A 20,793-nucleotide genomic window follows, 5' to 3' on the forward strand; every position below is an offset into this window, starting at 1 on the left:
AAAGGGGTGGAGGAGAGCTATGGGGGAAAAAAGAGGAACAACTGTAATAATCTGAACAATAAAGATTTAATTTTAAAAAATTGGTAAATCTGTGCTTTTTTGTCAATCAGTAATATTGTATGATCTTCCACATATAGTGTTTATACTATGCAAATCGACCGGACAGCGGAACGACCAGTCACTATGACACGTACTGACCACCAGGGGGCAGGCGCTCAATGAAGGAGCTGCCCCCTGGTGGTCAGTGTGCTCCCACAGCGGGAGCACCCCTCAGCCAGAAGCCCTGAGCTGGGCTCATGGCTGGCGAGTACAATGGCAGTGACAGGAGCCTCTCCCGCCTCCTTGACAGCGTTAAGGATGTCTGATTGCTGGCGTAAGCTGTCAGTCAGACATCCCTTGAAGGCTTCTGGACTGTGAGAGGGTACAGGCCAGGCTGAGGGACCCCACCCTCCCGAGTGCATGATTTTCATGCACCGGGCCTCTAGTCTATAATAATAAAATCGTAATATGCTAATTAGAACAGACAGCGGAATGACCTTCCAGACGTCCTTCTGAATGACCTTCTGGACAAAGCCGGGGCTGCGAGGGCTGAGGCAAGCCATGGTGGCTGTGAGAACCGAGCCTCTTGCACTAATTGGGCCTTTAGTATTTTATAAAATATAAAATGGGTGCAATAACATATCAATTTTTTATGATTTTTGTGAGGATTAAATGAGTTAATGTATACAAATGAAGTAACAATATAGTTATTATTTTTAAAACTTATTTTCAGTGTAAGTTAAAGCATGGATGAACACTCTGGTTCCAAATAGGGATCTAAAACTTATGTTCTCTGTATGAGGGGTCTTCTGCTAAACTGAAGGCTAAACCAATAAGCCCTGTAGAATAACTGTCATCGTATTAATGTCATTACTTTTCCCAACAAGCTCAGACTCCAGCTGACACTTGCAGAGCCAGGCCTTTTAAGATTCACATCTATTTGTTGGCAGGATTTCCCGCTCCCGTCAGATTCCATAATTCATAGGGCAGATTTAATTGACAGAGTTTTAGTTCGTATGAACTAGAAACAGCCTGTTTTTCAGGGTTGGTTTATTTTTGAAGCTGGGTGTCTGACAATTCTGTTTACCAGTGAATTTATTTCTTTGGTATACTCCTTACAGTCCTTAGGAGTAAGAAAGCAGTCCTCCTGGCCTCACAGTCTTTAACTTCCCACATGAGGATGAAAATTTTGTCTACAATACCAGACTTGTTTGTTAAACATAAAAGAACATAAATCCTCCTGGGTCCCCAGGGGTATGTTAGAGAAAGGGAGTGATCATTATAAACCACTTAGCACTGTGTGCTGTGTATCATGTTGCCGTGAGAAAGTGATGTTTGATTGGCTCATAAAATAGGTTTAGTAAATCCTTTAAATACTGATGTGAGCAATTGTGCATGTTGGAAATTAATACTTAAGAGTGACTTATAGGATTACCATGTCTCCAGTACAGTCATCTGGGCATGTGCAGATTTCTGTATTTAAGGATGCGTATGCTTTGTGATTTAATTTTTGTATTAAATCAAGTGGTTTTATGATCTCCCTTTCATTTGATAAGGCCTATAGAATAATTTTATGTCATTTTTTCCTGTCTTCATGTTCTTTATGTTTTGGACTATTTTATGGTATATCAAACCAACCAACATCTGTACTGAATCCCATATTCTGCAATGGCATTCTATCATAAAAATAAGAACTTCAAATGGTGTCTTTTTCCATCCACAGTATATTCTCAAACAAGTTAAAAAGAAATATGATGTCAAGTGGCAATGGTTTTTGTTTTGTTCTTTTTTATTTTGAAGTCTTGATAGGAACAATGAGGCTTGCGAATACTTCACAGGTAGAACTTCACTTGGTCCATTTTACATGATTTTGAGTAAGATTTAAGTTAAAAAAAGCTATTTTTGTGACTATATTCTTTAGCAAGAGGATTTACTGTTTTGATTAAGAGGGGAAACTAAACCTTATTAAATAATAATATTATTAATAATTTTCAATTCCATAGACATCTAAACAATTATTGGGTGTGCTAATAAAAAATAATGGTAGAATAAGTCGGTGATTGTAATATACTGCTTCTGAAAAAAATCTTAAAATGCCTAATTTACTATAAAACAATTAGTAGTATATGTTAAGTTCTACTGTTTTATACACAAAGGATATAGTACTTTTTTAGATGTTCATATCAGTTAACCTTCAGGGAATGAAAAACTGTAGATTTTTAAAGCACTGTGATAAATGTTTGTGCCAAACTTGTATGAGCATGTAAGAATTAATTGCCAGCTGTCTACCTGCAAATGCAGAAACTGCTACAAAGATTAGCGTGTGGGTTTTTTTTAATGGCATCAAATTCAGTCGAAAATCTCCATGAAAATGTAACACTGTACGTGTCACTCTCTTATTTGCAGGACTTAATTTTTACTATCAGGATATAAGTTAGATAAGGCAAGCCTTAAGACTTATTTGTTCCTTAATGAATTCTTAACATTTATAATCTAGATATTTCTGTGTATGGTTAAAAATGCCTTTTAAATATACTCCATCAAAATGGTTATGTGAGTTAGTTCTAGGTTTGTTCCAGATGATATTCTTTTCTTTTAGGTTCTTCTATTAGAAAGATTATAGCAGTTATTTTAAAAATGGTGTGAAGATACATATTGGCAGGATGTGTCTTGCCCAACCAGTTTATTGCATATGACTTCATCATTGTCAGAACTTTTTGTTTTTTCTTCATTGACCAACTCACCTATGGTGGATAGTGTCCCTTAGTTCTCTGCCGTCGCTCACAGGGGCTTTTCTCTTGTTTCCTTGCAGCTCCTTTTCAGGATGTTTTTGTTAAAGGGTCTTTTCTTTCGACCAACACTTGAAATGTTGTTTCCTGGCATTGCTCAAATATGTGATGATTCTATGTTCCTTCCTTATTGAAACCTCCTGGCTGTGCCTCGTATGCTGCAAGGGTGACAAACTCAGCTGTCTATATGAGCAATTAATGTAAATTAATACAGATCTGGGTGTTTGTTTGTTTTTTAAGCAGCATCAAAAGTATATGGGGATTTTTAAAAATTATGCCTGGCTGGCATGGCTCAGTGGCTGAGCATCAACCTATGAACCAGGAGGTCATGGTTCGATTCCCACTCAGGGCACATGCCTGAATTGTGGGGCATGCAAGAGACAGCTGATCAATGATTCTCTCTCATCGTTGATGTTTCTATCTCTCTCTCCTTTTCCCTTCCTCTCTCAAATCAATTAAAACATTTAAAACAATAAAAATTAGAAAGAGCATGTCCCATCTACCGCTATTTCCCCTTGGTCCCAGCCTGAGTTGGTATGAAGGAACAGAGGCTCAGCTGTCATTCCTTCATTATCAGTGTTTACTATGTGCCAGGCATGTAGGTGCTAGGGATAAGACAGTAAATTAAACAAAGATAGCTCCTCTCCTGGAGCTGACACCAGCTCTGGAGATTTGAGCCCTCATGGTCACACTAGGGTTAATGATATTTACTATTGCCAGATTTTCAAATTTAACAAAGATCCAAATTTTTTTTTAGTGAAATTCTACTTTTTAAAATGTTAACTTTATTTTAAAGAAACAAACTCCCTGTTGAAATTGTGTTTGCCTGTTAGCAACACTAGCCTACAAAATAATATTTGAATATCTGACTCTGAAATACCTCCTCACCTACACTTATTTTTCCAGCTTGATCTCCATCTACTTCTTTGTTTTCCATCCTCTATTCACAACTGACCGTGCCTGGCCCCTTCTTTCTTCTATTACATCTTATGTATTGTACTTCTTGCTGGAATGCACTTCCATTCTCCCCACCCCACCCTTTCCACCCCCTAGTCAATCAGTACTCACTGACAGCCCAAATGTTTCTTTGTAAGCTGACCCTAATCTCACTGTATAGAATTACTCGTTCTCTGCCAGTATTCCACAGTATTTCCTACATTCTCTCATTAGAGCGCTCACCAAAATGTTTTATAGACCCTGAGCCCAAAGAAGCTATAATTTCATCTTTGTATCCTGAGAATCTAGCATAGCACTTTATACCCAGTCAGTGCTTCCTAAATGCTTGTAGGATGATTGGCCAGGCCTGACAGCTGACTCTCTGCAAACCAGCAGTGGTGGTAACCTGCACCAGATAGGCGCACAACGGACAGATACTCTATCGGTAGAGGCTTTGTTTCACAAGTAAGCAATCTTGATGTAAAAATTATCATTTGATTTAAAATGGTAGTTATCAACTTCTGTATCAGATATAGCTGCAATAACTACTTAGGTCTTTGTACCCAACTCTTCTTACCCCTGACCCCACCCTCCCTGGTCCCATCACACACATACACCAAAATTCCTGGAATGGCTATATTGGCTGCTAGTGCATATATAATGTATAAGCCCAGACTTGTCACATGACATAACAGAAATAACCTCTTCTCTTTGTACTCTCGTTTTCTTATTTATTGCTTTCAAACTACCAAGGTGTATTAAAAGGTAGGTGTGGGCAGCAATGCAGGATAGATATGAGGAGCAAACTTTATTGAGAGGCAACTGAGTGGCAACAATGTTTGAGGCACTGCACGTGTATTGTCTCATTATTCCTTTTTAAAAAATATTCCAGTCAGTTAGGTAGAATTATCCTCAATTTCAGGATGAAGAAAATGATGCTGAAACAGGTGAAGCTACACGCCATAAGAGAATTCTGGATACTTATTTTGGACAAAGATTTATAAGTATTATTAATTCATTATATACATTGTCCTTTTTCAACAGTTTTCTTCTTCTGTAAATTCAATACTGCACAAAATATATTATTTTTACTTGTATGGTAGCTACTGAATTTGGTCTTTTTAAACAAATTACAAATAGGTTTTCAAACATGTCAGACTTCCCTTTTATCAGAAGTTTTGTAATGTCCTGTTTAGTATTCTGAAGTGCAATTCATATAAGCAATTACCTATTTATCCTCTGTTGGGCCACTTACAGAAGGCAACCAATTAATGTCTCTCTTTCATATCGATGTTTCTCTCATTCTCTCTCCCTTCCTTTCTCTCTCTAAAATCAATTAAAAAAAATCCTCTGGTGAGAAAATATCTATCTATATCTATCTATATATCTAGATCTGTATATCTATATAGATATGGATATAGATACATATGAATATAGATAAGTCTAATTATTTTAATTGTGATGCAAATAGTTGTAAGCAGTGTATTTGTTACTGATACGTTTTCCCAAAATAGTAAGTAACTATTGGTAAAGTTCCAAAGTATTGAAACCTTCTTCTACTTATTTGATAGTTGAATTTCTGGAAACTTGGCTTAAACTAAAACTGGAAAACATATTTATGTTTATATCTAAGATAATATTAGATTTTCTACTCAGATGAACAATAGCAGAAATGTCATCTGATGAATATCCAGTGAACTCCTTGAAAAGCATGGAGGATGTGGGGCAAATACTCATTTTCAGGACTTCCCACTGGTGAACATCCATGGACCTTGCCCACTGCATTTCATATGCTCTCCTCACCCCCAATTATTGAAACAACCTAAAAGGCTTTTAAAAATTTCTGAAACATTCTCTATAAGGGCAATACTGCTCTCAATGATCACCACTGCCCCAAACCTTCCAAACCAAAGTTAGCATGTGTTTATTAAAAAATTGATCATTTCTTATGTTTAAGACTCTGTGTTTAATGCATTATAAAATAAAAGTATGTCAGTACTGATTCCTTTCTTCAAGGATTTAACAGTATAAGAAAGAAGATGGATTACTTGCATATATATATATATATATATATATGTATATATATATATTTAATATTGAAAATATTTTTTATCAAAAATAGGAAGATGATGGTGAGCTGAGAACACATAGAGAGGTCTCACAAAGACAGTACTGCACAAAATGAGATTTGGAAGATGTTGCTATAACAGTGATTTTCAACTGGTGTGCCACAAGAATTTTTAAAACATGCAATACCTGACTATTTAGTCAGGGTCACTGACCTCTTTTCCCTTAGACTGTCAAATAAAAAAATGACAACAACCAACATGACCATAGCTATCAGGTGTGAATGAATCAAGATTAGACCTTTTGTTTTCGTCAGATTGGAAAATTATATATTTTTGGTGTGCTCCAGAATTTTAGTAATCAGTTTGTGTATGCCATGAGATGAAAAGGGTTGAACATCGCTGGTCTATAATGAAGGTCCCATCACGTTGCATCACAGATGAGTAAAGGGAGCCAAGGAGCCTAACTAGCATGAATGACTTACTGTCAGAAAGTAATGGGCAGTAACAGCAGGAACTAAGATTGGAGTAAGGCTGTCAGGTCCAAATGGAAATTAAATTGAATAATTCATGAATTGAATGTCAGAGATGCTTGCTTCATACAAAATATTTAAGGTTTGAGATGGCTATTTAGTGAATTTGGAGTTCACTAATAGTAAAATGAGAGGGCTTAGAATAAGGGACTCATGTTTCTTTAGTTTGGAATGCATTTTCAGTGTGTCTCCTTTTTTGGGGAATATTTGATTGTATTTACCCAGTTAAATCTGGGACGAACTCATAGCTGTGGTCTGTAGGTTTACTGCACCCCAGGCATGAATTGTCAAAATGACAGATCATGATGTTGTGTCTCTTCTGTCTTTCTCTTTGCAGGTATGATTTTGTAGAAGTTGAGGACCCCAGTGACGGGACTATATTAGGGCGCTGGTGTGGTTCTGGGACTGTGCCAGGAAAACAGATTTCTAAAGGAAATCAAATCAGGATAAGATTTGTATCTGATGAATATTTTCCTTCTGAACCGGGGTTCTGCATCCACTACAACATTGTCATGCCAGTAAGTATCACTTAGAGGTCTGCTTATTTCATTAGCTCAGTTATTTGTTTGCGTTCTTTTTCCTTTTAAACTGGAGAATCGGGGGAAACAAAACCTTCTCCCTGGCTTAATTTTTATTTTAATAAATGTCACTCTAGTTATCACAACTTGAATTTCATCACAGTAGATCATTAGCCATGTTAAATACGTTTTGAATAAATGAAATAAAATGTGTTTTGTACAGCACTTAGACAATTGTAACAAACCCATTACCACCTAATTCACTGTTTGGTATTTCAGTGGTGATGAGAAATTAGTATAGATAGAATTTTCTCTTGAACAAAGTAAGAAATTTAGTGTATTTATTATCCTTATCACTTAGGGATCACCATTAAAATTTGGATTATAGAAATTCTTCCTGAATTAATTTTAAATATGGTCAAATTAAATAATAAAATATAATTTTAGTTTTCTAGCATTTTTGTGACCCTTTATTATATGACTAGAGGCCTGATGCACGAAATTCATGAAAGAGTAGGCCTTCCTTCCCCCGGCTGCCAGCACTGGTTTCCCTCTAGCACCCGGGACTCGGGCTTCCCTCTGGCAGGCTGGAAGGTCGTCCAGAACGACGTCTGGTCTAATTAGCATATTACACTTTTATTATATTACTAGAGGCCAGGTGCATGGATTCATGCACTGATGGGGTCCCTCAGCCTGGCCTGCGCCCTCTTTCAATCCAGGGCCCCTCGAGGGATGTTGGACTGCTGGTTTCAGCCTGATCCTCACACTGGCAGTCCAACATCCCCCAAGGGATGTAGTAGTTTGTGAAGTGGCAGGCAGCCAGGGAGGAGCCCGAGCCTGGGCCGCCAGGTACCACACCGCTCCTCCGTTCATCCCGACCCCATTGTGCCTGCCGCCACCGCTGGCTGCCACCACAGCTGAGCTTGCCAGCCAGTGAGTCCGGCTTCTGGCGCTCATCAGTCAGCTGAGCGGCAATCCCGTTGTAGGAGCGCACTGACCACCGGGGGCAGCTCCTGCATTGAGCGTCTGCCCCCTGGTGGTCAGTGTGCATTATAGCGACTGGTCAAACTGTTGACTGGTCGAACAGCAACCAGTTGCTTAGGGTTTTATATATATAGATAGATAACCTTTTGCATTTTGCTAAATGCTACTCTTACCTTAAAGATGTGAAATTTCTGATGGCTCTAATTTTTAAATTCATATATGTTTTTGAAATGAATACATTGCAAAGTTAGAAAGCCAGCACTATCTGACATTAATGTCATTTTAATAAAATTATTTCTGAAATTACCTAAAAGTCCATCTCTTATGTGATATTTTACTATTTTTCTCCCATTAAGGCAGTGGTTCTCAACCTTGGCACATTAGAATCACCTGGGAATCTTTTTAAAATCCTGATTTCTGGGCCTCATCCTCCGGGCCCAGAAATCAGGATTTTAAAAAGATTCCCAGGTGATTCTAATGTGCATCCAAGGTTGAGAACCACCGCATTAAGGGGTCATATCCTTTTCTGCACCCACCAAAATTTATTTTTTAGTTGTATTGTTTACAAATATGTACATAACATACTTTTTATCATTTTATCTCTTAATAAGATAAACATTAAATATTAATTTAAAAAATCAATGTTTTAGTAAAATAGATTTTAAAAAAGTATTTAGCTCAATTTTTCTACTTAAGGATCTTAATATTTATTCTGATTGAATAATTTTTATGGCTTTTGTGCCACCTCCCTCCCAAAAAAGATTTTGAAATTCTCATTGTAATTTAAGAAATCTATTTTTTCTGATTATAATTACTGTATTTTTAGTTGTATCATGATTGCTTTCACCCTTATTTTATGTATTATTTCAAACATTTGTATCTGCTTATTGCACTGAAACAGAAATATTTAAAATCCTTTGATATTTTTATTGCATTCTCATAATAGTAAATCAGAAGTACTTATACAAATATGATGATGTCATCTAGTATAATTTTTAAATATGACCAATTACAGTGTGGTGAATGCTAAGGTATAGGTGGTGGGTGGAGGTGGAAGAGGGCATATGGAAAAAATAAAACAAGTTAATATAAAATCCTATATAATTGATATCTTTAATGATTTTAGCTATTTAGTAAGTATATTGGGGACACAACATGGTGTTGGCTACATGAATTAGCATGTAGATTCTTGAATATGAACACTATGCATACAGCCAGGTAGCAATTCATGAGAATTCATGAGTCAAATCAGAAAATATGGAATTAATGCTTAACTTTATATATTATATTCACATTGTAATGTTAGCAGATATTTTCCTTTTTGATTGCCCAAACTCAGGCCTTTGGAATATTATTTAACCAACATATTAAGAGATTTAAGTATTATTTAAGATACAGCCAAGAAAGCAACAATAAAATCCAAACTGAAGTTTGAAAGTGGTAATTTATTCATGTACTAACAGTAGAATCATTTATTGTGTACAATTGAAGTTAAGGGAGATATCTCTAAAATATATGCTCTAAATTATATTGTGAATCTTGATCAATGTCATTATACAGATTATCCTATATAATAGAAGGCTAATATGCAAATTGACTGAACTGAGGAACAACTGGTCACTATGACGCACACCAGTTGCCACCAGGGGGCAGATGCTCAATGCAGGAGCTGACCCCTGGTGGTCAGTATGCTCCAACACGGGGAGCACCACTCAGCCAGAAGCCAGGTTCACAACTGGTGAGCTCAGTGGCGGTGGTGGGAGCCTCTCCTGCCTCTGTGGCAACGCTAAGCATGTCTGACTGACGTCTTAGGCCCATTCCCCAGAGGAAGCGGGCCTAAGCCATCAGTTGGACATCCCCCGAGGGCTCCCAGACTGCTAAAGGGTGCAGGCTGGAATGAGGGACCCACCCTGAGTGCATGAATTTCATGCACCAGGCCTCTAGTTTAAAGATAAAAACCCAGCCATTTTATAGAGCCTAGATGAGTTCTAGGCACAATAGAGGTTCTGATTCAGTGCTGGAATGCTAAGTTGATTATACAACTCACCCCAGCTTCACTATCAGAGACACTGTTTTTATCTGTAAGTGAATATCAGATTTATGAGCCTTGAGATGAGATAAAGAACCATAAGGGTCTATGGTAAGTAACACCCATCCTCGAGTAAGAAGGGCCCTGCCACTTGGTATTGACCTATTACCAAAGATTTGCTGTGACTAACACTAGAAACGGCCTGAATTTGAGAGACTTTAGGTGAAACATGTAGCACTGATTATGTCATTAAAATTAAATTCAGTACATATGTAAATAGTTATTGAAATAGCTTGATAAATTATAAATATGGAGTTTGGTGGGATGAGAATTGACATTCTCTTGGTATCTATGGAAACATGTTTGGCATGGCAACTAAGTTGACCTGTGATGGGGCTGCAGAAAATAGAAATATGTGGAGAAATAGCATAAGGGACCTTATATAAATGTGCCTTATGCGTAGAAAAACAGAGAACATGATGGTAGGGTCCTACATTGCCTAATAAGTGTGACTTGGTGTTTTTAATTTTCCATATTGCTTTCTGGATTATTGACATATGAATTTTACAATTTCACAAGCTTTCATTCTTTTGGGTTTAAATTGATTTTGACAATTTATTGGCCAATTCCTCACCTATCCTTTGTCTTGGTTCCCTATATCCCTCCCTTGTCCCACACAGCTGCAGTCATTCTACAGTCAATAACTGCCCACAGAACGAGCAAGATTTGATGAGCAACAATTTGAAAAGTTAATTTGCTCTTAAGCCTTGCACAGTGTTTTGAGTTATCATTGTGTATTGCTAAATGATGCTCCTCCCTCCATCCACTCCCCCCAGCATTATTACTAGCAGGGCAGCAATCCATCAGTCTTATCTGTGTGTCAATGAATGAAAGCCTAAGGGAAGAAAGTTTGCCTTTTGGAGAAGAGACTGAAAAGCTCTTGTGTCATTTGCTCAGGGGCAAGTGCTCCTTCAAGTCCCCTTCCTCCACCCATCATCTCTGATACTCTTTTTATGTGCCAACGATGAGCTTCATACTTAGCACACCCAGATCCCCAGAGGCAATGGTCTCAATGCCAACCCACCACTGGCCACAGTGCTTTCTTACCTTGCTCATGATAAAAATGATATTAACTGCACACCTTTATTGGACTATTAACTTCCTACTTTTAGGTTTGTTATGAAATGCCTAGTACAATGCCAGACACATTGCAGCGGCTCACTAATGTCTCATAGACATTCAGCTGTTTCCCCTTAGTGCTGTCTAAAACAAGTGGCGCTGCACTAACTTCTCATTTACTCTGTTACCTTTGTAGCTGTTGCACAATAGTGATGATGCATAAACGAGAAAACGGAAGAATCACATATTCTCTTGGTCCTGATATATTAGGCTCTATTGCCAAGAACACAATCTTGCTCTACTTAAAGAACTGAACTGTTTTTGTTTTGTTTTGTTTTGATGAGGAGTGAAACATTCAGATATTAGGCTACTTAAAAAAATTAAATGCATACTTATGACATTATAACTATTAATGTGTATAATCATCTTTACCTGCGGTTATAATTAATTTAATAAATATTTTGCATCTATTTTTATACACAGAAAAATGTTTGTGTTCAGTCACTTTTTTTCTGGGATAATTATGGAGAAAGTTGATTTTAATATTTCTTATATTTTACAAGTAAGGAGGATAACTCTGCAGCTTTCTTTGGAAGCATATATGGATATTTGATACTAGTCAACCTTTAAGGCTCCGTGGTTCTAATTACGGTACATTAGTTAAAATTCTCAGAAACAGTATTGCCACACATGTTGCCTTTAAAAATTATGTTCACCTTCATAAAAATGATTTACTAACTTTTCCCCCGCTCAACGAATGAATGAGAGAGAGCATATGGTTAAATATAGGATTCTTTATTATTTTGAAAAAAGTGATGCCAATTTAATATTGAAAGATTGTTTACATATGTTACATATAGTATACTTTCCTCTGTAATGTTATTATTTCACTATCATTTCCTTGATTCCCAAATACCTTAGAATAAGATATAAAAAAAGTATCCTTCAATTTTACTATTTTAGGTTGATATTATAGGCTAAGTTTGATTTTAGAAAAAACTTTAGCATAGAATGTTTACGTGAAATTATAGCTAGTTTTTGGTAGCTTAAAAATAGTGCTAGAATTACTACATAAATTAAAAATTTTAGCATTTAATGCTGTTTTCAAAAATTATTTATTCTATTATATATATATATATATATATATATATATATATATATTCCACAGTCATGCCCCATTAATAAATACTGAAAAATAAATCCATGTAATTGATGTCAAATGATAAATATTAAGCTTTTATGATTGTGCATAAGGAGTTAATAATGTCTTTGATTTTTTTTTTTCTTCATGCTAAAAGAGAAAAAAAGAAAGGCCTGGTAGATTAGCAGTGAGAGATTGTTTGGGAAGAAATGAAGCAAAACTGAAATAAAACAGTGCTAGATTGTTTCTGTTTGGAGGCCACACACATTGAGAGCCCAGCAGATCTCTTAGAAAGAAAAGAAAATTTCTTGTTTAATTTTGGAGTAATTTATAATAGGTTGTGTATGTTTTACTCTGTGTACTGTAGCATAAGCACCATTATTTAAGAATGTTAAGAAACCTGCAATGGCTGAAAAAATAATATTTTTATTCTAGAATCAAAACACCTTATTAAAAGTCTTATTTAAATAAATTCTCAGCCTTAATGTACAAAATATTGCATATTTTTTGTCAATTACTTCAAAAATGATGCCTATTTTTGAAATAAAATGTACATATCTAGTTCTGAATATTTTAGTAGTTTTATTATTTGTATATAGAACTATTCTTCTTGAGTACAATATTACTTATAATTATAGATTTTTTAAAAATGGTTATATGATTTGAGGATTTTCTCTTTCTCCCTTCAATCTGGTTAACATTTTGAAGGATGATGATTAAACTACCACTGATTTCTTTTAAAATGGTTTTATTGAATATTATCTTTTAAAGAGTTTTAATCTAAGCTCTCTGATCAGAAGTAATAACACAATATTTTTAACAATTTCTTTACTATTACTTTCCATTTAGTGAATGCATCAGTTAAGATTAAGGACAACAGATGTTATAGCTACCAAACCAACTGACTCCATATATTTCTGTCTTTTCTTTATTGCCTGAAAAGGGGAGTGTAGGGAGATGAATGAACCGAAGACTAACTCACAACAATCCAGTGAAACTCATCTTTTAGATTGCTGCCAAATTTGTTCTATTATTTTTATAATTTTACTTTCTTTTTAATATGTATAAACAGTGACACTTGTTTGGGTATTGCATAATTTTAATTACTGTTAGTAAAAGTATTTATATATTGAATCTATAAAGAGATGAAATGATACTAGAGGATATTAAGTATTGTAGCTAGTCTATAACCCCAAATATACATTTTCCTTAATAGTGATTTTGTAAATGACATGTCCAGAGTGAAGTCAGTGCCCAGGCAGTGTGCACTGCATAAGGGTGTATGGTTTCTGTGGGGGAGGCTTACAAGGACACTTGATGCCTGAGGTGCCATTAAGGAATGCATGACTGATTGCCAAAGTAGTTATTAATTATGCAGGATACAGAGAACAAAGCAGCTCAGTGAATATAGAAGTTGGGGGAAGAAAGGAGGAGGGCGGATATTTTTTTCCATCCCTTCTAGTGTTTGCCAGGTTATTTTACTGCTAATATCATGTAAAGAAAAGTCTTAACTGAAGGCCAAATTTGCTTTTATGTTCAGGTTTAAAAAATTCCAACTAATGCTAACACAGGGCATCAAATTTATTAGTTTACTTTCTTAGGGAGAGAAAAAAGTGGCATGTCTGGAGTAAAAATACCAAGAGCAATATTAAAGCACTAATCCCATAGGGGAAAAAAAAAATCAGTGTCAAAATGCACTCAAGATTAAAAAAATTATAAATCTTCATAACCAATTGCACTGCATTGCTATATTACTACACTAATCTGATTTTAGCAAGTGACAATTTAGCTCTAAACCTTTAAAAATAAATTTTTATTTATCTTGAAAGAGAATTAAGAAAAAAATTAGTTCTTGTGCTTTTTTTGTAGTATTATGGGATGGAAAATATTTTAAGTACTGTATGTCTATAGTCTGAAACACTTTTCAAAGTATTAGATTTTTATTAAAATACACAATGTATTTACATATTTATGCAGGAAGTCTTGAGATGACGTTTTATTTCACCAAAGAAATTATATAATTGCTGCAGAGACTAAACTCTTACAGGGGGAAGAGATGTTTAATCTATTTTCCACCTAACTTCTAACCCATGGACATGTTGCTCTCTTTCATGTGAAGCTCATCGTCTCTTTTCCATTTCTCATGAATCTTTTTGTTTCAGTTAATCCCTAGCTATCTAAGAAAGAATTTCAGATGGCATGATTTGTTGTTAGAAATAAAAAGGCAGTTGGCATTACCGCTGGAATGGTAAAAGACAGACCACTTTAAGTTGATATACACGGAGGTTGTAAATAAGAATTTAAAAGAATTGAAAGCTTGACATTTGATTAATTCATATTTTATATCTAGAGCCACAATGATTTAAAACCTTAGAGTTAATATGGCAGCTAAAGCCAATCAAGAGAATTGTTTTCCAGGTGTAAATTTGTTGCAATTTAAAATGATAAAATAATAATTTTCCTTCAATATTCCCATCCATATTTTTGTTAATTCTTTCAACATTTACTGAAGAATATTTGATGAGCCAGGTTGTTGTGAAAAAAATTCAAGGACATATTTGGTGTTGCCCTAAGCCTTTAAGAACTTACCTTGTTTTGGAGAAAAAAAGAATATACAAACATAAATAAATACAGTCTATGAATAAGTATCATATAAGTGGTTTGGAAAGATTTTGAAAAGGAAGCGAGGCAATTGTTAAGAGCAGAAGGAGGTCATAACTCTTAAATTAAAGAAAAAAACAAGCTATCAAACAAACAAAAGCCTTGGGAGTTACCTAGTATAAATTTGATATCAAATATGTTATAAAAATCTCTCAAGAGCTTATTAAAAATGCATATTATCAGATGGCAGAGATTATGATTCTCTTGGTCTGGAGTAGTGCCCAGTTATCTGCATTTCATCAAACGTTCTTGGAGATGTTGATACAGAACGTTCCTACATTGAATTAGAATTTGCTCTAAACTATAAACCGAGCAAGATGCAGAGAGTTTTACTACAAGATGTTGGAGAAATATTTTTCATATTCAAACAAACATGAATATTTTATGGAACAGATTGGAGACTCTGCGTGTGTATTTAACAGCTAACATACCCATGTGTTCTCTATTTTTCAGTATTGCAAAAGAATGGGATTTTCTCATAGAATCAGATGGATAGATATCAAGTTTTAGTACTTGCATTTATTGTACCGACTTTTCTAAGCTATATATTAAAGCCTATCAATTTTGTCAACTGTCAGTATCCGTTACCCATGGAACTAGGATAAATGACAATCTGCCTTCTTGTCTAGTTCAAAGCCAAGATTGCCTGATAATCCCCAGATGGCCTGGTTCCAGCACTGAGGCACAGTTCTAGACTGGCTATTCATTCCTTCTTCACTGTGATAAGACACTGTTACCCAAACAAGACAGTCCCAACCATCAAGAAATATTCCTTAATTCTCCTCATACTCTTTTTTAACCTGTAATTTTCATTTTTTTCAGAGTTGTAATTGCACATAGTTTAAAGGGCCCTTATTTCTTAGGCTTACGAAAAATAGCATTTGCTCCTATTCCCCTGCCCAAATGATTTTCCTGCTCCTTGGAGGCAAGCACTTCCAATTCTGTTGACTGATTCTTTCAGATTTGACCTCTATATCTCCAGATAACATGCTTTTGCTGCTACTTCTTGATTCTTTGGTTTTAAAATTACCTATGAACTTCACTCACCACACACTCTGGAAGGTGAGGCATTCACTCTCTTCCATCCTCCTTTTTTATCACACCGGTCAACACTGCTCATCACCTCAACCTCTGTTAGATCCTAATTATAACAAGACCCAAGTTCATGGTGACCATGCAATGGGTCATTGTTCACTGACCCATAAAGTATACTAGGACTGCATTTCCTTTCCTGACTTTTTTTTTTTTTTTGGCTTGTTTTCCCTAGTGATGTGTGCATTTTGTTGTTGTTGTTGGCTTTGCTTTAAGTTTATACATTTATAAATATTTACCACTGATTCAGACCCATTCCTCAGATTGTGTGAATCACCTCTCAAAACAGCCAACACATTACGGTTTTCTAATAATTTCATCTTCCAGAAGAAATTTCTGGTGAAACAATCCGGTCAACTTTGATTTGGACTGATTGCCCTGGGCCTGTGAATAGCTGTCATCCTCGGGATTTCCCTCCGCCTTATCCTGAGCGTCTCCTTTGCAGTTTTCTTGCATTCGATCTCTTGTTGGTAGGATTTTTGGTCTTCCTCTCTCTTCACTTACTTTCTTGTTTGGGAAGAAAGTGAAATCCTCATAAACTCACTAAAATAAAGGAACATCAGAGATTTTTTTAAAAAATGTGACCTTGCATGACTAAAAATACTTTTATTTAACCCTCAAATGTCAATGAATACTGACCAGGTCCACTAGCCACTTAAAAGCTGACTGATCATTCTCTGCCTATGGATGGGCCGTGCTGACCATAGTCTTTACTGTGTTGTGAGCAGACTGGGTCAATTCCTTTAAAAACGCACCCTGATTTCCTTAATCTCTTTTCTAAAAGTATAGTCCTGGCTGCCAGTTCTCTAAAATGAGATCTGAGTGGGTTAGGACTGAGAGTCTCAGCATTAAATATAAAACTCCACCTCCTCCATACCCCCATATTCAGAATAATTATCACCACTCTCAACTCAGTTGGGTGTCTCAGTCCTTAATCTTCAATTTTATTCTGTTCAGAGAAGAAATCTGTATAGTCTGTAATAAATCAGTCTTTTGCCACAGTGGGAAATAGATTCGGGTGTCTGATCTCTTCATCATTTTCAATTTGTCCCATTGTCAATCCCACCTGCATTGGCGCCTGATGCCACCAGATCCAAAAGCTTTTTGGTTGTTCTTTCATGTAAATCAGGTTGCTTCTTGGCTTTGCCCCCTGCTGAACTTTCAGGTCCACTGATGCAATGACTACATATCCACCTGCTTTTCATTTTCCAAAATGTTATCGCTGTTGTCTCCTTTCCAATTTTCTTTGGCCTTAAAGGACTATGCATTTTAAAAAATATATTTTTAGAATCAATCATTTTTGGAGAGAACAGAGCTAAAATGACCACCTTTGCGCCCCACCCCCCACCCCTTTATTCATATAGCAGTGTCCTTATTAAAGGCTGGGTTTATATTTGATTTCAAAAGTATTGCAGATACTTGCAAAACAATTGAGACATAATACAGTTTCCCCCTCATCCACTAGAGATACTCTGCCAGACCCCAGTGGATACTGAAACTGCTAGTACCGAGCCCTATATACTACATATTTTCCGATACATACATACCTGTGATACATTTAAATTTTAGAAGTTAGGCACAGTAAGAGTTTAAAAACAATCCTATATAATATAAGGCTAATATGCAAATAGACTGGACAGCGGAATGGCCGGTCGCTATGATGCACACTGACCACCAGAGGGCACACGCTCAACACAGGAGCTGCCTCCTAGTAGTCAGTGCGCTCCCACAGGGGGAGTGCTGCTCAGCCAGAAGCCTGGAGCCAGGCTCATACCTGGTGAGTGCAGTGGCGGTGGTGGGACCCTCTCCCACCTCCACGGCAGCACTAAGGATGTCTGACTGCCGATGTAGGCCCGTTCCTGGTGAGCCTAAGCCATCAGTCAGACATCCCCCGAGGGAGGGCTCTGGACTGCGATAGGGCACAGGCCGGGCTGAGGGACCCTCCCCCACCCCAGTGCAAAAATTTTGTGCACTGGGCCTCTAGTAACTAATAATAAAACAGAACAATGATAACAATTATTGTAATAAAAGTTATGTGGATGTGGTCTCTCCCTTTCTATCTCAAAATATTGTATTGTATGTACAGCATGGATACTGGACAAAAAGATGATTCACATCTCAGGCAGAATGGCAGGAGATTTCATCATGCTACTCAGAACAGCACACAATTTAAAACTTATGAATTGTTTGTTTCTGGAATTTTCCATTTAATGTTTTCTGGACCATGGTTGATGGCAAGTAACCAAGACCACTATAAGATAAACTGTTGATAAGTGGAAACTACTGTCCGTGCCAGGTGCTGTGCTCTGATTGGCATTCAGGAATGAATCTCCATTATCTTCCCATGCCAGATATAAGAGGCCCCTAGAAAAGTTGCTTTGTGTGATTATGCTAATGCTATGATTTCTTTACAAATATTAGATAGGACTGAATAGTGATTTGCTACTTAACATATCCTAAACTCTGTTTCAGTATCATATCTAGTAGTATCCATGGACATCAGCCATGATTCATTCATTATGCATGTTAGTTGTAACAAACAACTATTCACGTCACCCATACATTTGAGAAAATGATATCCTCACATACTCTCCAAATATCCATTTATTGAGTAATGCTACTAGTTTAATTTAATGCTTTGAACATTAAAACTAGAGCTGTCAAAATTTTATCTATCTCTTTAACTAAGATGACATACTCAAACTGTTATTTATTTAAGATTACTTTGAAATCAGATGAATCTGATTTTATCTATAAGCATCCATTTTTATATCTTGTGACAGTCTTAGAAGAAAAGTGAATGGTAAGTGCAATTAGTGTTAGGTATTTCTGAAGAAGCTAATTTTTGAAAGCCAAAGATATTCTAGACATCTTTTAGAAAGGAAGTGCTTAATGATATAAACTTGGAAATAGGTGAGTCAGGCAGAATAGAAGGAACATAAACTAAAAGATGTGCTAAACTTGATGGGTGCATCTATGTCATTTATGGTATTCCCCCATAATGAAATATTATCACCATTTACACGGTAAAACTCAGAGAAGGTCACATACTTAGAAGTGAGGATATTCAATAGTGTCTTCCTAATTCTATTTAATGCCAAGCTGCCTCTGCACTAGTGTGGGACATATATTATAATAGGAAGATCATTGAGGAAGGGAAGGCAAATATAAGACTTTCTCTCATCTGTTTTCCCTTTTAAAACACTAAAGTGTTATTTCTGTTTACTGTGATATCATAGATGAGAAACTTTGAGAAGTTGGTGAACTAAATTAGGATTTACCCTTTTTTTGGTAATAGTGATAATAAATATTGAGGGCTCAATTGTACTTTCTCCACACAATTACCTTTAAAATGCAAACAAGAAATAAGCTCCTCCAAAAGTCACTTTCAAAATAAACACAATGTTAAAAAGGTAAGAATTTATATGGAGTCAATATTTCACTAATTATATTTCACTATCAGTCAAATGCCATCACGATTAAAACATTACCGTTACTTGTGAGTATCCTAGCCATCTTTTCAGCTTCAAAAATTTTTCAGATTGTGTCATTAAGGAAACTTGGATAAAATTTATACAAAGAAATAGGAAAATAAAATGGAAAGGAGACTTAATTGGAAGTCTACTAAGCACTTACTTAATGTATCACTCTGCAATACCAAAGGCCCATAGCATGTTTGGTTTGAAATTATGCAGTTTGTGCACAGCTTCTGAAATATAATAGGTGTTTGGTAATATTGAAAGTGAATGGAATCCGGGCTGCTCAGTGGTTGAGCATCGGCCTATGAACCAGGAGATTATAGTTCGAATCCCGTTAGGGAATATGCCAGGTTGCAGGCTCAATCCCTAGTGGGGGGCATGCAGGAGGCAGTCAATCAATGGTTCTATCTCATCATTGATGTTTCTATCTCTCTCTCCCTCTCTGAAATCAGTAAAAATATATTTTTTAAAAACAAAGCGAATGGAAGAAGAAACACAAATCTAAGGACGGAAATACATGGAATGCCATCCCGCAGGTGTTTGCAGGGTGCCTGCCTGTAGGCCACCAAAGGCCCCGTGAACTCAGGGAGGAAATTCCTGCACCAGGTTGTCTTCTTGTCATGGCTCCAGGGCAAAGGTCCCGCCTGCCTAGGTGTTTCTACTCTAGCTAAGTAAAGCCAGCTTTTGTTTAAATGTGAATAAAAGCCATTATGGAAATACCTGCCTAGTACCTTTCCTTGCAAATAGTTATTCAGAAGAGGGATTAAAGCTGTCATCGTAGCCTTAAAAGACTATATGAATTATCTTAAGTACTTCCAAGGCAGGTTTGCTTAAGAAAGCCAAGGTTTATATTAAAACTTGTTTTCTCCTTTGGAAGAATAATAGGAAAGCATTGAAGTGGCAATTATCTAAGACTCTAAAATAAAATCTGAGATAGGAAATGGAAATAAGTATGCACAACTTCCAGTTAGCCTATGCTGTGTCTAATACCTCCTCTGAAATTCTGCCTTTCAACTTTTACAGCATTGCTAAAGAGGAAATGCTTTTTTCCAGAAGAATAACATTCTGATACGGTAAAATAAATAAATAAATAAATAAAGGCACTTTCCTGCTGGATGTAAGTTGATGAAATAGCACCGAATGTAATTAGTTGTTTTAGGTTAAGACATGTGGAAGACAGTGACTTGTTGGAGAAACGGAGAGACGCTGCATGTCAAAACTTGACTTCCAATACCTGAGGGGAAGCGGGTCTTAAATCATGACACATCCTTTGGATGAGATTCTTTAGATGTCATCTCACATAATCTGGCACAAATATTTGCCTTTCTTTTGGGGATTTGGTGAGTGATGCTTTCAGGGATTCTAATTCCATTATTGATAAAAGTAATAATAAAAAGAGCGCCCGTG

At 36.3% G+C, this 20,793-nt stretch overlaps 1 protein-coding gene across 1 annotated transcript in view; it reads left to right on the plus strand.

The window, feature by feature from the left end:
• PDGFC (platelet derived growth factor C) overlaps window positions 1–20,793 on the plus strand; it is a 184,246-nt gene that overhangs the window by 123,535 nt on the left and 39,918 nt on the right. Inside the window, exon 3 of the mRNA XM_070415415.1 lies at window positions 6,701–6,881. Coding sequence (XP_070271516.1) covers window positions 6,701–6,881 — 181 coding nt within the window. The remainder of the gene's footprint in view (window positions 1–6,700; window positions 6,882–20,793) is intronic.

Source organism: Myotis yumanensis, unplaced genomic scaffold (genome assembly GCF_028538775.1).
Source record: "Myotis yumanensis isolate MYYU_CA2020_CCGP unplaced genomic scaffold, mMyoYum1.0.hap1 SCAF_5, whole genome shotgun sequence".
In the NCBI taxonomy this organism is placed as follows: domain Eukaryota; kingdom Metazoa; phylum Chordata; class Mammalia; order Chiroptera; family Vespertilionidae; genus Myotis; species Myotis yumanensis.